The sequence below is a fragment of the Liolophura sinensis genome, chromosome 9 (genome assembly GCF_032854445.1).
Source record: "Liolophura sinensis isolate JHLJ2023 chromosome 9, CUHK_Ljap_v2, whole genome shotgun sequence".
Taxonomy (NCBI): Eukaryota; Metazoa; Mollusca; class Polyplacophora; order Chitonida; family Chitonidae; genus Liolophura; species Liolophura sinensis.
Genome location: NC_088303.1, coordinates 27,725,756 through 27,745,536, shown reverse-complemented (window position 1 = coordinate 27,745,536; position 19,781 = coordinate 27,725,756). Strand labels below are relative to the sequence as shown.

The 19,781-nt window shown below is 38.5% G+C and overlaps 1 protein-coding gene across 1 annotated transcript in view; it reads right to left on the bottom strand.

Moving 5' to 3' along the window:
- LOC135475292 (atrial natriuretic peptide receptor 1-like) overlaps positions 1–19,781 on the bottom strand; it is a 28,898-nt gene that overhangs the window by 4,402 nt on the left and 4,715 nt on the right. The window contains exons 3-17 of the mRNA XM_064755133.1: positions 17,456–17,666; positions 16,191–16,334; positions 15,746–16,014; positions 14,124–14,654; positions 13,624–13,788; positions 12,442–12,595; positions 10,061–10,241; positions 9,531–9,626; positions 8,767–9,036; positions 8,153–8,280; positions 7,270–7,526; positions 3,108–3,246; positions 2,379–2,622; positions 1,391–1,511; positions 754–904 (exon numbers count right to left, since the gene is read on the bottom strand). Of these exons, the coding sequence (XP_064611203.1) occupies positions 754–904; positions 1,391–1,511; positions 2,379–2,622; positions 3,108–3,246; positions 7,270–7,526; positions 8,153–8,280; positions 8,767–9,036; positions 9,531–9,626; positions 10,061–10,241; positions 12,442–12,595; positions 13,624–13,788; positions 14,124–14,654; positions 15,746–16,014; positions 16,191–16,334; positions 17,456–17,666 (3,061 nt within the window). The remainder of the gene's footprint in view (positions 1–753; positions 905–1,390; positions 1,512–2,378; positions 2,623–3,107; positions 3,247–7,269; positions 7,527–8,152; positions 8,281–8,766; positions 9,037–9,530; positions 9,627–10,060; positions 10,242–12,441; positions 12,596–13,623; positions 13,789–14,123; positions 14,655–15,745; positions 16,015–16,190; positions 16,335–17,455; positions 17,667–19,781) is intronic.

Here is a 19,781-nt window from a genome sequence, read left to right as displayed (position 1 = left end):
CAGTTTCCTCCGACCATAATGCTGGTCGCCGTCGTTTAGGTGAAATATTCTTGAGTACGGCATAAAACACCAATCAAATAAACAAATAAATAAATTTAAAACTGGGGAAGAGTCACACAAGCATTGTTGATCGCTTACTGTCACGAAGGCTTCACAAACAGTGTAATCAGGGAAGAGACAGCTCAGTTTCACTGATGTTGACTCTTTGAGATTTTGTTACACTATATTTTTCAGATATTGTTTTCAGACAAGATGTAATAGAGAAAGGTATGGAGTTATGATGGAGACATTGCCCCTACATTACCTGTGATTCTCGACTATCACTGGCTGATTTGGCAGGTCAAAATATTGACATTGGTATATAAAACATATCGAGAGCTCAACAGTTTACATCCTAAACAGCTGAATTACTGGAATAAGTCCCGCTGACATCATTTTTCTTTGCAAAGCTGTATTCAAAGCTTGAATGATTTTTCTTAGCTCGACTTTTATACATACATGTAAGAATGGTTTTCCGCTATTTTATAAATATACTGTGGGCAAAATACTAATCAGTGGCTCAGGTTTAAAAGTTCACACCCACAGTTCAAATCCCCATAAACCCATCTCAACAGGAGGATGACTTAAAATATTTCAACATAAGAGGCGGTTCTTATCACTTATGAATGGCTGTAAACCATGATAAAAACGGACGTGCGATAAGATTTGACAAAACAATCTAACTGTGGCTAATCAGTTCTAGCAACACCTTACCTGTGAACGTATTTGAAATCATGAAGATACTTCATCCCATTAGCAATGTCTAAAGCCATTTGAGTCAACCGTCTTGCAGTCACATCCTCAGCCTCTTTACTGTTCTGACCCACAAGATTACGGCGCGATAACAAATAGGTCTTCAAGTCACCTGAAACACATCACACATTACATGCAGTGTTGATTTTGTTCACTTAACTGCATGGATAAGACATAGACTCACATAAAATGTTGCCCCAAATACTGTATGTGCCCTAAAATGTCCAAAATTACTCATTTTGCCGGATTCTGTGAGAAAGACATTTTGAGGAAGGTAGGATGATGCCATAGTGGAAAACTGAAAGTTTACATACCAAAACATGACCAAAGGTAGGTATATCCTAGTAATGCATGATATGGTATCAGCTACTGGATTCAGAAATACAAGTCCCTTAGATGAGCATTGCTGCCCAGTGAAAGAAAGTATTTTGTCTGATGCAAGATAATGTCTCCTATATATTCACTGAGGCAACATTACAATATCAACTAATATCACATAATCCTCTGATTCATAATGATTATGGCACTATCATGAACACATAATTGCCCAACTCAAGCCTCTTTGGTACATGGAATACAAAAACAACAGGTATCTCACCATGTAACATGAACTCCATGATGGCATACGCTGGCTCGCCCCTTGTGCACACGCCCAGTAACTGCACAATGTTTGCGTGCTTGAAGCGTTTCATCAGTTCAGCCTCGCTCAGGAAGTCCAGCTTAAATAAGACAGTGATAGTTACATGTACGTAACTGACTCTGAACGACAGAATCTTTCAGCTATGATGACTGATTATGGGTGGGGGGGGGAAGTGCCCGCAGTACACCACCGACCCTTGGTTTCTATGCATCAAACTTTCTGACTTAAAGCTGCAGCCAAAACTGCAAGCGTGAACATGTGACCTAACTGCCCAAGTATCTGATAGTCACAGTGAGCCAGAACTTTATCTTTCTGAACCAGGGAGGCCTCCAACAACAGTTACAGTCTCAGAGATAACAGCTACCAACTGTTTACAAATGACACAAACAAGGTGCACACACTAATCAAACAGCCGTTTTTATGACGTTTGAGTATTCTTTTTCACAGTCCCAAGATAATTGTTTTTCATTTTTCTCCAAATAAAAAATAAATTATCAGAGCTGATGAAAATAGTTTTTTTGTTATTGTTACACATAGTTTGATAGTGGTGTTAGGTGCCACTCAAGAGTATTTTCACAGGTATGATAGCTACTAGCTTTATGGGTAAATGGATAAAATGAGCACCGTTCTTTGCACATCTCCTGAAAGCTGCAGGCAGACAGTCTGTATATATATATATATTTACACCTAGTAAGACCAGGTATGAAAGTAAAGACAATCCACTTTCAGTAAAATGACAGCTGAATACAAATATGTAGACCAAGTATTTCTAGTCGAATTAATTTTTCAAAAAGTGAAACCTGTGGATTTAGAAGCTGGTGGTCCTTTCAGTTCACTTTTTATCACCGAAAACCAGTTTTTAGAAATCTACTTCTATATTTAGCATGATTTCATGAAAAGTTTATAAGTTCTATTATCTCATAGTTGACTGTAAAATTTCACCTACCTTCTCTTCTATACTCGCACCAATTTTTAAAGTTTTCACAGCAACTGCCAGCCACCCATCCGAAGAAAAATAAGCTTCTCCTCCATACACTGTTCCAAAGGCCCCTTCCCCGAGGCGTCTGTTGAGCACAACCTGATCCCTCGGGATCTCCCATTCATCCAGTGACAGGTAAGCAGATAAATCTGATGGCAAAAGGCCAAGTTCCTTCATACGATCCTGAGTGGCCTTTACCTTTGCATCATACCTGCAAGTAATAAGGAAATAATGTAATAAAATGATGTACGTAAGAAGATGTAGCAAAATGTATGCAATAGTGCTTCCATCAAAGTATAGCATAATTACATTAATGTATTTTTTAATGTGTTTGAAAAATTTTTCTTCCAGAAGGTTCTGGTTTATTGCTAGCTGCACACTAATACAAATTAGCGAGCACTTTTGCTGCTCTCACTGTTCGTGGTGCCTTAGTGACCACCAGCACCAGTTTCGCAAAAGTTCACTTGTCTTCACCAATATCAAGTGTAATTCTGTACGCCATCCATGGGAAAGTTCATTAGTAATTTGCCAAAGGTCAGTGGTTTTCCATGTCTAGTTTCCACCACTTATAAACCTGACAACATTGTGTAAGTGAAGAAATTCTTGCATATCATCCATGTATTCCCCCCCCATGAAAACATGTCAAACACGAAAAAATGCATATTGAATGTCTGGCAGGCTGTTAAATGTTCCTACCTTCTTTTCAGGACAAGCAGCAGAATAATGGTGATGATGATGAAGATGCCTAGACAGACGACATTGAGAATGATGATGGCCGACTCACAGTTGACGTTCAGCAGTAAACGGAGAGGCTCAACACTGCACAGATCAGGATCTATGTGGAGATGGAGCGAGAGAGACATATACTAGGGCTACAGTGAACACTTCATAGAACTGACTGGTTACAACCTACTCTAGTCGTCCTAACTAAAATGACCAATGTTTGCATGATCTATAACTGTGTATGTCTCCACCTATGATAAACATGGTAAGACTAGGTAAATGTGCGCAGGAATCTGCATGAATATCTTAGGCATATGATTTTAGCTAATCACACAAATTTGCAAAAAAGACCAAATATGCTAGTTCATATCATGATGAGATATTTGTAGAGTTTAATTGAATGACCTATGATATGAGAGGTGTTATTTACCATTAGCAATATATGTAAACAAAAGTCCCTTCAAGACAGATGTTTCATGACAGTCTTATCGGATTCAGAAAACTTGAAAAACACATCTTCCTGTAAATTGTGCTCTGTTGTCAAAGCCTCACTGAATATGTTACAAATGTTACACAGTATATGTTATATCCAATGTTCAAACAAGTACTCAGAACTAATCATCATGAACATTGTCCAACACGAAAAGTAAAAATTGCAATAAGCCAACATTTCGTGGATCTCAGACTTGCAGGTATCCAGATGAACAGTTTCAGTTAAAACTTCAATCAGTGGATAATTTCCTCTGATATAGTTTATTTTATCAAGAACAGTGCGAGAACATGGAGTTAAAGTGGTCCACTACAGCAATAGGTATTTTTGCAGTGGATTCAGGCTCAAGTGCATGCTATTTGAAACAATCATTTGTTACCAAATACTTTGTGGCAGAGTTTATTTGTTTGTTACTTATAAACTCTTATACAAGGAAAGACATGTCATATCATTTAACTCTACATTCAATTTGTGCAAATTATTGTTCACATGCATTCATGCATGTTTCACAATACTACTGTTAGAAATTCCAAAAACAAATTGTTTATGGAGCAACAATTACATACAGTTTCAGTACATAACAGGCACAACATGACTGTTGTAATCATTTGTCAGGCTTTAATGTTTCTCGCAGGTTTTGGTGATATACGTCAACTATAAACCAAAAGTGTTACCTTATGTGGAATTTAGACTGTAGTATTGAATGAACTAGCCCATAAAAAGCTAAGAACTAGCCTGTACACATCTTTGAACTAGCCTGTAGACATCCTAGAACTAGCCCACAGACATCTTAGAACTAGCCTGTAGACATCCTAGAACTTGTCTACAGACATCTTAAAACTAGCCTGTAGACATCCTAGAACTTGTCCATAGACATCTTAAAACTAGCCTATAGACATCCTAGAAACAGCCCACAGACATCTTAAAACTAACTTGCAGACATCTTAAAACTAGCCTGTAGACATCCGAGAAACAGCCCACAGATATCTTAAAACTAGCCTGTAGACATCCTAGAACTTGCCCACAGACATCTTAGAACTAGCCTGTAGACATCCTAGAGCTTGTCCATAGACATCTTAGAACTAGCCTGTAGACATCCGAGAATTTGCCCTTAAACATCTTAAAACTAGCCTGTAGACATCCTAGAACTTGCCCACAGACATCTTAGAACTAGCCTGTAGACATCCGAGAATTTGCCCTTAGACATCTTAAAACTAGCCTCTAAACATCCTAAAACTTGTCCATAGACACCTTAGAACTAGCCTGTAGACATCCGAGAATTTGCCCTTAGACATCTTAAAACTAGCCTGTAGACATCCTAGAACTTGCCCACAGACATCTTAGAACTAGCCTGTAGACATCCGAGAATTTGCCCTTAGACATCTTAAAACTAGCCTGTAGACATCCTAGAACTTGTCCATAGACATCTTAGAACTAGCCTGTAGACATCCGAGAATTTGCCCTTAGACATCTTAAAACTAGCCTGTAGACATCCTAGAATTTGCCCACAGACATCTTAGAACTAGCCTGTAGACATCCGAGAATTTGCCCTTAGACATCTTAAAACTAGCCTGTAGACATCCTAGAACTTGTCCATAGACATCTTAGAACTAGCCTGTAGACATCCGAGAATTTGCCCTTAGACATCTTAAAACTAGCCTGTAGACATCCTAGAACTTGCCCACAGACATCTTAGAACTAGCCCACAGACATCCAAGAATTTGCCCTTAGACATCTTAAACCTAGCCTGTAGACATCCTAGAACTTGTCCACAGACATCTTAAAACTAGCCTGTAGACATCCTAGAACTTGTCCATAGACATCTTAGAACTAGCCTGTAGACATCCGAGAATTTGCCCTTAGACATCTTAAAACTAGCCTATAGACATCCTAGAAACAGCCCACAGACATCTTAAAACTAACTTGCAGACATCTTAGAACTTGCCCTTAGACATCTTAAAACTAGCCTGTAGACATCCGAGAATTTGCCCTTAGACATCTTAAAACTAGCCTGTAGACATCCTAGAACTTGCCCACAGATATCTTAGAACTAGCCTGTAGACATCCAAGAAATTGCCCATAGGCACTTTAGAACTAGCCTGTAGACATCTTAAAATGAGCCCATAGACACCTTAGAACTGGCCCAGACACATCTTAGCGGTAGACCTTAGTCATCTTCCGTAGAAATCTTAGAACTACAAATGTCATAACTAGCCCAAAGACATCTTAAAACTGGCTCATAAACATCCTAGAGCTGGCCCATAAACATCTTAGAACTAGCCCTTAGCAGTCGAAGTCAGAACTGGTCCACAGCTGTTTTTTTTTTGTTTTTTTTTAGTGATATGTGCTGTATTAAAACTGCATTCATAAATAAGTGACAAACAGATAACTTGGTGCACCTCACATCTTCATACAAGTGTACTAGTAACTATGAATACATGAATGACAAGATCAGGCCGTGACACAGTATTAAACTGTACAGGTTATGATGGGTTGTTGATTAATATGGGTGGGTATTTTGGGAAGATTCCAGCTACGTGGAAGTTACATATGAGTAATAATTTACATGAACACATCGGTTTTCCTGCACGCATATAGATGAGCTATCAACTACTGTACTTCACCTAGTTTGGCATGTGAAAATGCACCTCCAGAAGCTCACAAAGGCCTTAAAATGATACCATAAATACTAACACTTACAGTTTACGGCAAAAAAGTTAAGTAAATTTCAGAAAAGAAAAAAAACAAAACACTTTTGAACTAATCACTTAGAACTAAGCAAAATGGTTCTTCTCAAAAATACCAAAATTTAGGTGAAATACAGTACTGTACCGCGAGTCAAGTTGTTGAAAAATGTATTAGAAATTAAGCCCAGGCTTAGTTTCAGTCTGAGACTTAAGTCAAAAGCCCAAAGCTAAACTTCTTACCTGTTGTAGAGTTCACCAGATCATTCACATGACAGGAATTCAAACGTGTTAATTTAATGTGCATATCGCAACTTTGACATTTACTGTGCATTAGACACCTAACCATACATATGGTTTCTGTTGACTTCTTACACACATGATAGAGAATAAAGACAAAGGCTTCAGTATGAAGCGTTCATATATCATATGATTTAGGCATTTTTGGAAGAAGAAAAATTAGTTTACAGCTGGCGACTTTACTAGTATTTTATGGTCACAAAACTATGTTTTACTGAACACTGCACCACTCTTGGTATGGTTTCAAATTACTACTTCTGATTCAGTTTCATGCTGCACAAAAACAAATTAACATAAAGAAGCCTTTCACAATTTTCTTACAAATCCAGACAGCTTCTTTCAAATTATTCATTGCAGGCATGACTCATTTCTAGCTTAAAACAATCACAACTCCTCGAAGTGCACCTTCATCTATATTAAAGGAAACAGAAAATCACCTCTTAGTATACAATAGTGCTGTCATCAGCAATCAATTCAAGATCAATTAAGGCCAACCTCAAGTAGGGTAACAATACCTGGAGAGAAATATACAGACATAACTCATACAGCTTCCCCAATATGGGGTGGTGGTATGGTAATAACACAACACAGTGTGTGGATGCTTAATGCTGGACATGAGCGGTGTTAATAGGGTGAGGGAGTGAAATCAGCAAGCACTAACCATGCATGTGAGGCTTAATGGCACTACCTGGCCGCCCATCATGCGGCCGACTCCCAGTCAGCCACACTATTTTGTCTTCATCCAGCTGAAGAGTTCCTTGATCCGAGACCGTGTCTGGGAGGTAGCGACCCACAAGATTTGTGCCATTTAGAAAATGTTGTTCAATGGTCAAAATGCCTATTCTGTCTGCTCCCTTGAAGGAAATCCAGCCTGTCACTCCCTGGAAGTTGGTCTTGGTCATGGCTCTCATTAATGCCCTGTAAATACAGAACACACAGCATCACGGTCATGATTGCACAAGCATGATGAATGTTCACTCCCTGAAAGTTTGTCTAGGTCATGACTTTCATCAGTGCCCTGTGAATACAGAGCTCAAAACACTACTATTTGGTTCTTGGCAGTATAACATCACTTCCCACACTGCCTCAATCATACCACAGTGGTGTCTTCATGCAGCAGGCCAATCCCAATGCTAACACATTTATGGTGCTGCCTCACTGGAATTCCATGCAGAAGACACCAGACATAACAGTGTACTGATATTGCCCAGGCCTAGGACTATTCCCGTATACCGAAAGCCATGGATGTATGAAGGTACCAATATCACCAGATTTGAAGTGTAAGACATGACCTGACTCGGGGATTAAATTTGGCTTTTCTGATAGCAATTACAAACTACAGGTTTGAACTATCCACATCCAAAGCTTTTTTTGCAGTATCAGCACAGAAAACCAGGCTTCTTCTGCCCCAGACACAATCTTTTAACACACATCTTAAAAAAAAAGGCCTGATATTGTAGACAAACATGTTCAAAGGTATTTGGCTGCTTCAGATCTTTTGCTTGAAACAAATGGCTAACTTCTGTCCCAGGTAGATTACTTACTCCGTGGTATTTTTGGTGTTCAGGTGCTCTATAGCAATAGGCTGTTCTAAGAATAGTTTGTGCAATGCGAAGGCCCAGGTCCATACAGCATCGTAGACGTACGAGGCAAACGGGGTGCTGTCAACATTCTGATGGACAGACAGGACGGTTATTACAATAAATGAATGTTATAAAATAAATACATGTCAGGAAATATTACTTTTGGTGCAGAAACTTACATATTCCAGTAGGGTATCATCCTACCTTCCAAAAACAAAAATAAAAAAATCCTCAAAACACCATAGTATAATTAATAAAACTCTAATAATCAGACAAAATTTGCAACCTATTAGTCATTAGTCAGACAATTTAAGAAAAAAAATCTTGTCTCACTCTCGTTTCAAGAAAAGTCTTGTCAGTTTTTATAATATGAACTCAAAACTGTGTAACACTTACATTTATGTCTGATTCTGTGACAAAGTATATGACATAAATGGCTTAAATTAACTTCAAATCTCACTTCTCCACAGTTTTTACCAGTCACCGTATAGAATGCACAAACAGGATTTGTCAGATAAGAAAAACAAAGAAAAATGTGTTTTTTGCCTCTGGGTTTAGCAGTGTTGAGAGTTTACCTCTCTGCCCACACGTTTCTCGTACTCCTGACGGTACTGATTGACTGTCAGTCCACCAACAACCTCCGTGTTGTCACCATCATAAAATGCTTTGGACAAGACAAAATGACCCTGAATGGCACGGTTCATCTGCTCCGTGCTACAGGGAGTGTTTTCTTGAGGTTGTGAATCGCCTGTGTTGGGCCTCCTGTTAAAGTAGTCCACATCGGACCACTCCTCGCTGAACCAAGCTGGCAGGAACCACACATAGCCTTCATATGCTGTCATTTTCTAAAGAGAAAAAGATTTCCATATAGCACAAAGCCTTTTTCTTTGGTGTTCATCTTTATTATGAAGTACCACAAAAATAAGTTTCCCTTACCTTGATCGTGTTCTACGTAAACACATTCAGAGTGAACATCATCAAGTTTTAAGTTTAAACTCTACAGAAGCACTTGTTAACAACATTTCCTGCATTCCACAGATTCATGACAATACTTTATGTACAATTTCAAAAACCGCACTTATCACAATTATCACTTACACAAGGAGCGTCACAATTGTTTAAACTTTCTTTTTAAAAATTCATTTGTCACTGGAATTGGAAGTTGGAATGAAATAATAAGTAAAGTCAATTAATTTGTTAAAAACATATTTTTAAGATTAGACAAACTGCAAAGAGATTTTGGACACATAGACAAAGAATATATTTTCTCAATGGCTACTGAAGTAATCTGCAGGCAGATGATATTAAGTTTGAAGCGTGAAGCAGATGATTGCCAAACCTGTCTATATGCTTCACACATGACCGCCCTTGCTGCAGGTTCAAACATGTCACAGATGATCACGCGCACATTCTTCTCTCTTATCTCTGCAAACACCTGAAAGTATTGAGGATAAAATGGTGTTTGTACTTTACAAGGTGGTTTGACTGTATTCCAATCTGCACGACAGTGAGTAATTTTGCTCATCTCTTAATGTTTACTAAATTAAAGGAAAGATAGTGGACTCTGGAAGTTCCTGCTAAACATTCTGAGACAAAACAAATCATCAGACATCATCATCATCATCATCATCATCATCATCAGACACAAAAACAGGCGATAGGTGTTCATCATAAGAGGAGACAGAAACTGATAAGAAAGCTTCCAAAAAACATCAACTGATAAGAAAGTTGCAACATATGTAAGTGACAAGAATAATTTAACATCAATTCATCAGAAATCAACCATCAGCTCAAGAAAATTATCTACAACTTCCAGGATGAAAGAAAATCAAACCCCTACCTACATGTATCAAAATAAAGATCAGTTACCTGTGAGAGATCAAATGTTTGTGCTGCCCGCAGTATCTTCCTCTTGACAGCGATGGTGATGCCCTTAATGCTAAGGTAGTCCTGCAGCAGGATGTGATACTCAGGCAGCTCCTGACCACTCTCAGACAGAGTACCCACCTGTTTCCAACCCATCTTACGGAAAAAATCAGCATACACAAACCTGAAAGAACAGCATATCTTGATAAATGGCACACAAGGTTTCATCTATAAATTTGGGTGACCTCTGGCATTAAACTAAAGTCGACTGTGACACACAACAGTAACCTTGTTTTTATTTTCTATTACACAACCATTTTAATTTCTCATCAGGTACTTCCATTTTAAAGGGTCCCACAAATTCACAGAAATATTGGATTGTTGAAGTTTTTTTAAACTCATATAAGAGCTTTGACCTTTTGGTATTGAATCAGAGTTACTCCTCTTAACCAATGGTCTCTACCACAGAACCAAAGAATAACACAGCTTTCTACTTCATTTGGTAATTGACTGTTCTTTAATTTTACTGTCATCCATATCTTTATTTTATCCGGGTTAGAGCCAGAATAACATTGGTTAAATTAGTGTTAATTTATGCGAAGAAAAAATAAAATAAACCCAACAGTAGAGCTTGTTTTGACAACGGACTGATGGTAAGTGTTTTCATTGCACAACGCAGACAGAATATCAGAATCTCAAAAATCTTGAGTGTCCATCCAAAGACAAGCATCTCAAACACAAGCCACAAGATACATCTCCGGGAGACTACTGTGTTTCCCCTAGAGTTTGCTATGTAAGAAGGAACTTTCAGAAGCACATAAAGGCCTTAAAGTAATACTTTTGATTTTTCTTCAGTTCAGTTTTTCTGATAGAAATTTAACTTAACAAAAAGCCCTTAAATGGCACCACAAGGTGGATGAAGTGCTCAGAATCAAACAATCAAACTTCACAAAAAGCCCTTAAATGGCACCACAAGATGGATGAACTGCTCAGAATCAAGCAATCAAACTTCACAAAAAGCCCTTAAATTGCACCACAAAGTGGATGAACTGCTCAGAATCAAACAATCAAACTTCACAAAAAGCCCTTAAATGGCACCACAAGGTGGATGAATTGCTCAGAATCAAGCAATTAAACTTCATAGAAAGCCCTTAAATGGCACCACAAGGTGGATGAACTGCTCAGAATCAAACAATCAAACTTCACAAAAAGCCCTTAAATTGCACCACAAGGTGGATGAACTGCTCAGAATCAAACAATCAAACTTCACAAAAAGCCCTTAAATGGCACCACAAGGTGGATGAATTGCTCAGAATCAAGCAATTAAACTTCATAGAAAGCCCTTAAATGGCACCACAAGGTGGATGAACTGCTCAGAATCAAGCAATTAAACTTCATAGAAAGCCCTTACATGGCACCACAAGGTGGATGAACTGCTCAAAATCAAACAATCAAACTTCATAGAAAGCCCTTAAATGGCACCACAAGGTGGATGAAGTGCTCAGAATCAAGCAACCAAACTTCACAAAAAGCCCTTAAATTGCACAAGGTGGATGAACTGCTCAGAATCAAACAATCAAACTTCACAAAAAGCCCTTAAATGGCACCACAAGGTGGATGAATTGCTCAGAATCAAGCAATTAAACTTCATAGAAAGCCCTTAAATGGCACCACAAGGTGGATGAACTGCTCAGAATCAAACAATCAAACTTCACAAAAAGCGCTTAAATGGCACCGCAAGGTGGATGAATTGCTCAGAATCAAACAATCAAACTTCATAGAAAGCCCTTAAATGGCACCACAAGGTGGATGAATTGCTCAGAATCAAACAACCAAACTTCACAAAAAGTGCTTAAATGGCACCACAAGGTGGATGAATTGCTCAGAATCAAACAATCAAACTTCACAAAAAGCCCTTAAATGGCACCACAAGGTGGATGAACTGCTCAGAATCAAACAATCAAACTTCACAAAAAGCGCTTAAATGGCACCGCAAGGTGGATGAATTGCTCAGAATCAAACAATCAAACTTCATAGAAAGCCCTTAAATGGCACCACAAGGTGGATGAATTGCTCAGAATCAAACAACCAAACTTCACAAAAAGTGCTTAAATGGCACCACAAGGTGGATGAATTGCTCAGAATCAAGCAATCAAACTTCACAAAAAGTCCTTAAATTGCACCACAAGGTGGATGAACTGCTCAGAATCAAACAATCAAACTTCACAAAAAGCCCTTAAATGGCACCACAAGGTGGATGAATTGCTCAGAATCAAGCAAACAATGTCACTTGAAAAATGATAAGTGAAACATTAAGTGAAATCTAATATGCACAATGCCTGTTGGTGGTATAAATGTACAGCTTTCACAACTACAGTACTCACCTATGTCTACAGACTTGAGGTATAGTCCTGAAGAAGTAAGGGTAGCGCGTTCTGTCTGCCAGTGACATGGCCTCTGCCTCATAACTTACGGTGATCATGTTGAAATGTTTGGCCAAAGCTGCTATAGGTTCAGCTGCATCTGAGCATGCTGGTCCTGTAATAATGAACAGATAACGATACCTTAAGGGGATTCCAAGGTTCTCATTCTATCCTCACTACATGTATTACAAAGGTGAACTTGCAATGCATGATCACAGATTTTACATGTCAATGCTGATTTTGATGTTACATCAACAAAACAAGAACTAAGGCTTGAGGGCCCTAGGCCCACTTTCACAAAACTTCGTAAATCAGTTTTTCGTAACTTTTCTCGTAAATGACCTCTCCTTACGGCACTTTAACCTAGACAAATTTACAAGAAAGAGTTTTGTGAAAGTGGGCCCCCTTTAACAAACAAGGGACACTTTCACAACAGTTTTAAGTTATACTTCGCATAACTTTTTTTTTCATAATTTCTGTAAAAGACTGGGTTGTGGCGCCATAAGGCAACGTGATAGACAAGAAAAGTTGTAAAAAATTGATTAACAAAGGAATATGACAGTGGCCCCAGTAGTGTAACAGAGATGCAATACAAAGCAATGCCTGCCTGCCCAGCATGTACATTTAAAGTTAAAGGAATTTTGAGAACATTTAGTTAACAAAACAATCAAAAGCTACTAACAAACAAGCCTATGTTCATTATAACACATTCAAAGTTATAATTTTGGATATCTGTTACAAGATATGCAAAGTACACTTTGTTTATATTTATAAAATAAACTTTTATTTGTAATCATACCTTGGGGCAAGAATTTGGGTGCTCACACCTGGTTTACAATAACCCTCTATACATTTTTGTAAATGGCTCCAAAAAGTTCCACTGCTTACTAGAACAAATTTCAGGATACAGCTGTACTTGATTTGAACAGGTCACCTGAACATTTATCGGTTCTTCCTAATAGCATTTTGAACTGATGAGCCAATGACAGCCTAGGTACAATTCCCTACAGCAATAGTGGGCTAGAGTAGACAACCCTGACAACATATGTTTTCAGAATTTGTAGTCAAGGCAGTTAAAAAATCTTTTTATCCCACAATGACTTTAGAGTCCTGGCTTTAAAGCCTGTGTATAAACCTCCGTACCTAGAATCCCAGCCAGTTTGGCCTTGTGGTCACTGGTGATGTACTTGATGAAGGCTTTAGTGGCCACATCAGGGGTACAGTGGGTGTCACTGACAATGATGTCCAGGTTGTGATGAGGTAAAATACTGCTGTTTTTGTTGATCAGCTCAATGGCCATCTTGGCCCCTGTCAATACAAACGTTCGGAAATTTGAAACCAATTAACTAAAAAAATACATTAACTGTCCAAAATTCTGTAGAGGTTCAAAGCAATGATAGGTCAGTTTTGTTACTTTAAAACTATATCCTATTTGTGATTTTTCATGAAATATTTTAAGACAAAGTAAATGTATATAAATGCTTTTAAATCATTTCATTATTTAAAATGATCATAAAAAGAAATAACCTTATTAAATTAAAATGTCCCATTTTCATACAATGCATTGTATTTCTACAACAGTATGATACTAATACATGTAGAATTTAACAATACAAATGTGTACACGTGTTAAATGTACTTACCCTGTACCAGCCCTGGCTGGGAAAGATACTGGCCAGATATTGGGAAGAATCCACCCAGCAAGACGTTTGTCTTGTCTGACCAGTCTTTGGAGATCCACTTATTCCATATGTGGTGATTAGCTTTTATCCAATCACAGGCTAGATCAGGAATGGTCTTCTTCCCCTCGTTCTCATTGTACTCAAGAGCTATTTCTTTGTACTGCTCCTGTGTGAGGCTCATGTGAGACAGCAGGTGGAAGGCAGCAGGGGCCCGCGCTTTTATTTTAGACCAGGCTAATTTAGTCAGCTGATTCACATCGTAGTCGCAGGCCTGAGGTAACTGAGTCCCTACCGTACCACAGGTAGGGAATTTTAAACGCGTGAAATTGCCAGACGATGTTAACGTGTTTGTCTGCCAGTCAAAAAACAGAACAGGAAGATTTTGTCGGTTTCGTTGTTGGATGTAAGGTGAGAGATGGGGTCCAATCCAGACGATGATGACGGGAAGTTCCAGCAGTCTCACCTGAGAAATCAGCACACCTTGGTCTATGGCTGGAAAACAAAGAAAACACTAGTCTCAGCAACACACTACACTGTTCCAGGATATTGTCACCCCACCCAGTCGCTGTATACAAACATCCCACCCAGTCCCAAGATATGAATACCCCACCCAGCCTCAATATTTCAACACCACACTCAGCTCCAACATACCAACACTACCAGTACCAGTTTATCAATACCCTTCCCAAACCCAATATAACAACGCCACTCAGTCGCAGGTTATCAATATCCCTTCCAACATACCAACACCACTCAGTCCCAGGTTATCAATACCCTCCACCCCCCAACATACCAACACCACTCAGCCCCAGGTTATCAATACCCCCCACCCCCCAATATACCAACACTACTCAGCCCCAGGTTATTGATGCCCCTTCCAACCCCGAACTACCAACACCACTCAGTCCCAGGTTATCAATAACCCTCCCAACCCCAATATACCAACACCACTCAGTCCAAAGTTATCGATGCCCCTTCCAACCCCAATATACCAACACCACTCAGTGCCAGCCTATCAATACCCCCCGCAACTCTTCAAATAGAGAAAAACAGACCCTGTAATGTACTTGTGATTTGAATAAATTACCAACAAACCTTTGGCTAGTTTGTTCAACCTCTCTACTTAAATATGAGGTCAAAGCACACTCATTGGAAATTTAGTTTCTACTAGATTGGTATGTTGCACATACGCCATTACATTTCCACGAAGCATTATTTTATTTTTTTAAAAATTTAACACTCTACATTTCTACAATTATATATCACATTTACTATGTCTGCTATTTGAGTATATCTGTTCCATTGTTATGGGATAGAACAAGCTCACTAAGAGCCGAATTCCCGCCATTAGTTTATGTAATGATGACTGTAATCTATATGCCGTAATGGTGAATAAAAAAACCAATCAATCCAAAAAAATCTTTCTTGGATATGTCCTGGGTCCAATGTAAACCACTGCATAAAAGAAAACTACAAACTCAGCAAAATTCATGCAAACAAATGCTTGCATTCTTCGTCTACTGTTTAGACATTCAAATACTTCGTTATATCAACATGAAAAGAGCCAACTGTTTTGACCTTACCTGGATAACTTGACAACAATATGGCACACTTGCGACCAGTCTCTTTACACTTATGTCCATAAAACATTCCATTCTCACAGTCAGCAGAGTTACACTGTGGCTCATCGGAGCCCTCTCGCTTTGTCAACACTCTGATCTCATCCATCTCTTCTTTCCCCAGAGAAAACCGCATGAGGACATCTTGGAGTTTGAGTGCTCTCCAGTGGTCAGCGATAACTCCTAAGTTCCAAAAATCCTCCACATCATTAGTGGACATGAACCATCCCAGCCTGACAACAGCAAAATAAAATAACTCATGTTGAATTTATACTGAAATGCTTCATAATTTTCACAAAAAAAATTTCCCAGTTATCCAGAATAACAGGAGAAGACTGCTGACAATAATTTTTGCGTGGTAGTTCACCATAAAACTGTGGCGTACTGTATATGTTACAAAGTTACCAACCTCCCAAACGGTCCTAAAGGGCCACAATCTACTATTCTCTTGTGCTCTGTCCACTGCGATTTGCTGAAGCCCGCTGGTAACCACACGCCGATGTTCACCATCGTCTCTGGTATGACTCGCTCATCCATCAGCTCATGACGACAACTAAAGAAACCCAAACCGCACAAGCTCAAATCACAGGGTATGTATCATAATTCGCCAATAATTTCATGAAATATTCACAAACTAATGGTCCTGCTGTACTAACTGTAATAGACCTGCTCTGAATTACCTTCCTTGTTACACAACAGCGACTATGACATGACGCGAGATTAGTTTGTAAGGTGTGAAACTACATGAAGTGCGATCTTACCTATTAAAGCTGCAAACAGTAACACATATTTTCTTGGCAACAAAATGTGAAAAAAAAATATCAGTCCATGTTTTTCAACTTGCTGAATTTGTCTATTATTAGACCCAGAAATTTAAAATTATTAAACCTTCAAATGGATGAATAAAAATGCACAGAACTTTCCAAATACATTTACAAAATTCAAATCAGTCTCAAAGCTAGGTTTTCCACTTGCTCATGTTACTTCAACTCTGACACTTGCAGTTAGGCATTCTTCTGAGGTCCCACCTAACCATAAGCTTACTTAGTTTGAGTGACCTCAAGGAAGGTAATTCGGTGAGGCGCTATTCAGGCAGGTGATTTGTTGGTGAAAAATCACATCTGCTTTTCATATTGTAAATCACAGAAAAGTACACTTGGAATTTTACTAACAAAGTACAGCACAGAGAAAAATGGGATTTCACACAATGTAAACACTTACTTCCTTTTAAGCTTGAGTTCAATGACAAAGTGAGTGCTAAAAAAGGATGTAGCAAGTGTTAAATGAACAGGTAAAGTTTTGACATCTTGTTGAGCAGACTACTACATGAAATAAGCAATCTCTCTTCTATTCCTCTTCAACATTTCTAGAGGGATAAAGCTAGGGTATTTACTAATAGTGGCATGAAATTTTTTTGTGTGTGAAGCTTGTTCTGTTCATTCTGATGCTGGCATTTCAAATAAACTGTTCTTTCTTTTAACAATTGCACTTTTTAAGCTAAGGTCAGTTTTCTACAAAGTTTATCTGAGTACATGTACATGTAGCTGGCACGGTCAGTGTGGCCCTGAGATTCTGTCTAATCTGATATGACCTGTACTCTCTAAACCTTACAGAACTTAGTCCTCACCACCTAGCTCTGTGTCAGAGAGTGTGTGCTTGTAAAGAGCTGCCAACCTGGATTGATGGCAGCCTGCTATCCTGTCTATGATAGCAGTGGCATTCATGTCCAGCTTTTCCACAATGGGTACATCCCTGTAGCCCAGCCTCTCCACTAGCAGCACCTGCAAGATGTGGGTGACAACTTGGTGTGACAACCGGCTGCTTGTCTCCAACACGATCGGCAGGTTACGCTCCTGGCAGTAGAAATAACGCACACGGCTGGCCGCTGCAATAACAACACCAACACTTTTAGTTTACTATTTCAGATTTCCATAGGTTGATCCATCTTTTTTTTTCTTTAAAAACATTTTGCTTCATTTAACTCCTGTCACTGTCCTCTGGCAATGCCTATGTAACTAACATGAGCAAACAGTGATGCTTCAAAAACAGATAATGTAACAGACATTTCTCATCAAATTGTACCAAGCTTTACAAGGAATTTTTGCATGGTTATCACACTGTATGATGGGAATGGATGTTCAGGGAACTGAATGAATACAACCATTTAATATCACACAGGTTAATAGACAGAATGAGTCATAATTAGTGATCCACTCACTACAGGTGCAGTACATTGTACACCTTATAAAGTTCATAGTTTCCAATATCATTCTTTAATATACTGCTTCTGACTTGGAATGTAATGATATCGGTGTATCGGAATTCATTGCACTACGATACAACTCACTTTAAGCCAAAACGGGTATTACTATACATTTGTTTACAACAAATTATTTATTCTCATTAAAGGAGAAGAAGACAAAATTTTGACACTATAGGCTCAAAAGAGCACATTTTTTTCTATCTGGTGGTGCCTGCTGCATAATTTTGTGATTTTTCCTCGCCATACTCGTAAAGCCTGAAAACGACAAAGCTGGCATAAACCACTGAGTCCATCGCGCCCTCCATCCTTAACACCCTCAGCCAATAAGAGTCGTTAAAACTGCCGGCTTCTTCGTGTAAACTGGGAACTTATGTCCAACATTCCAGTGTCCCAATCGAAAAGCGGAAAACAAACTGTACTGTTCACTACCTCCTGGGAAGAAGAGTTCTACCAAAAATGTACGAACTGCACATCGGCGGTTTCCGACAGCAATTCTCCTCCTAACACAGAATACTTCAGGACTAGTTCTTAGTCAAAATGGAGTCGCCCACAGTGGATTTTGGTCCTGACTTTATTTTTAATTTTTACAACTTGAGGTACATATTAGAATTTTTTTATGGCATGCAAGAGAAAATGCATACTCTTTTCAAAGGGGTTTGTTTGATATTTAAGTTTTCCTCTCCTTTAAATTTCCCCAAACATACTTCATAAAATTTTAAAACAGCCTGTGTACAAGCCCATGTTGGGTTTCTTGGAAGCGCGTGCTACACACACAGTTGGCTCATTTACGCAAGACATGCTATGACGTGCTAATCAAACGATCCGTACTGTTTTATCCCAAGTAAACAAAGAACGTAGTGTCAAATGAAGATGTTGTAACATTTCCTTTTTCACATGTGATGATATAAAATATTGCCAGGGTAAACAGATCACCCACATCAAATCCAATGCAGATTGTTTTAATCTAAGAAGCAATAATTAAAACCTATAGTGAAAATTCTTAGCTTAAATTATTAATAAAGTTATATGTTTACACTGATAAAACTCAAGTTTACATGGGTTTATGTTTCATCTTGGGCATCTTGTTTAGTAGACTGGACATGCTTTAAACTTCTACATGTATACCATCTTGGCATGTTCAAACCCTGTATACAGAGAGCTCATTCAACTGTATAGTGATACCTATCGAATCATCACTCCCATATCGCATATTACATCATATAGTAGACAGACCATATCATTGCATACCTACTTCTGACATCGGTCAAACATATTTGTTTCCCATTTCTACAGAGGTTTAAACAATCTGTCAAAGCTGAGCATTTATCAGAACATGTTCGGCATATGCAGGTTTTGGGTCTTAAATGTGTACTGATACTCTGTATCAAGTACACAAGTTCAGAGAGTACAACATATCATGTAAAGCCAGATGTCCAAATATCTATTTCATCTTATTAAATATTCAGTTACATTACCATGTCAAAACAATACATTCTTTTACAGTCATTCAGTTCAGAACTGCTGTATACTTTGACATGAAAACACAATGTGTAAGCATTGTATCTTGGGTAAGCGTCAGTGTTTCTAATATGTACACATGCATAAATATCAGTTGTTAATTTCTACCCTTTTGGGCCATCAAAGGAATAGATTTTGGTGGTTTACATTTTCATTCGCATAATAACACACACAACTGTACACCTTAACTATTTAACAGGGACACACCTAAACGTAATA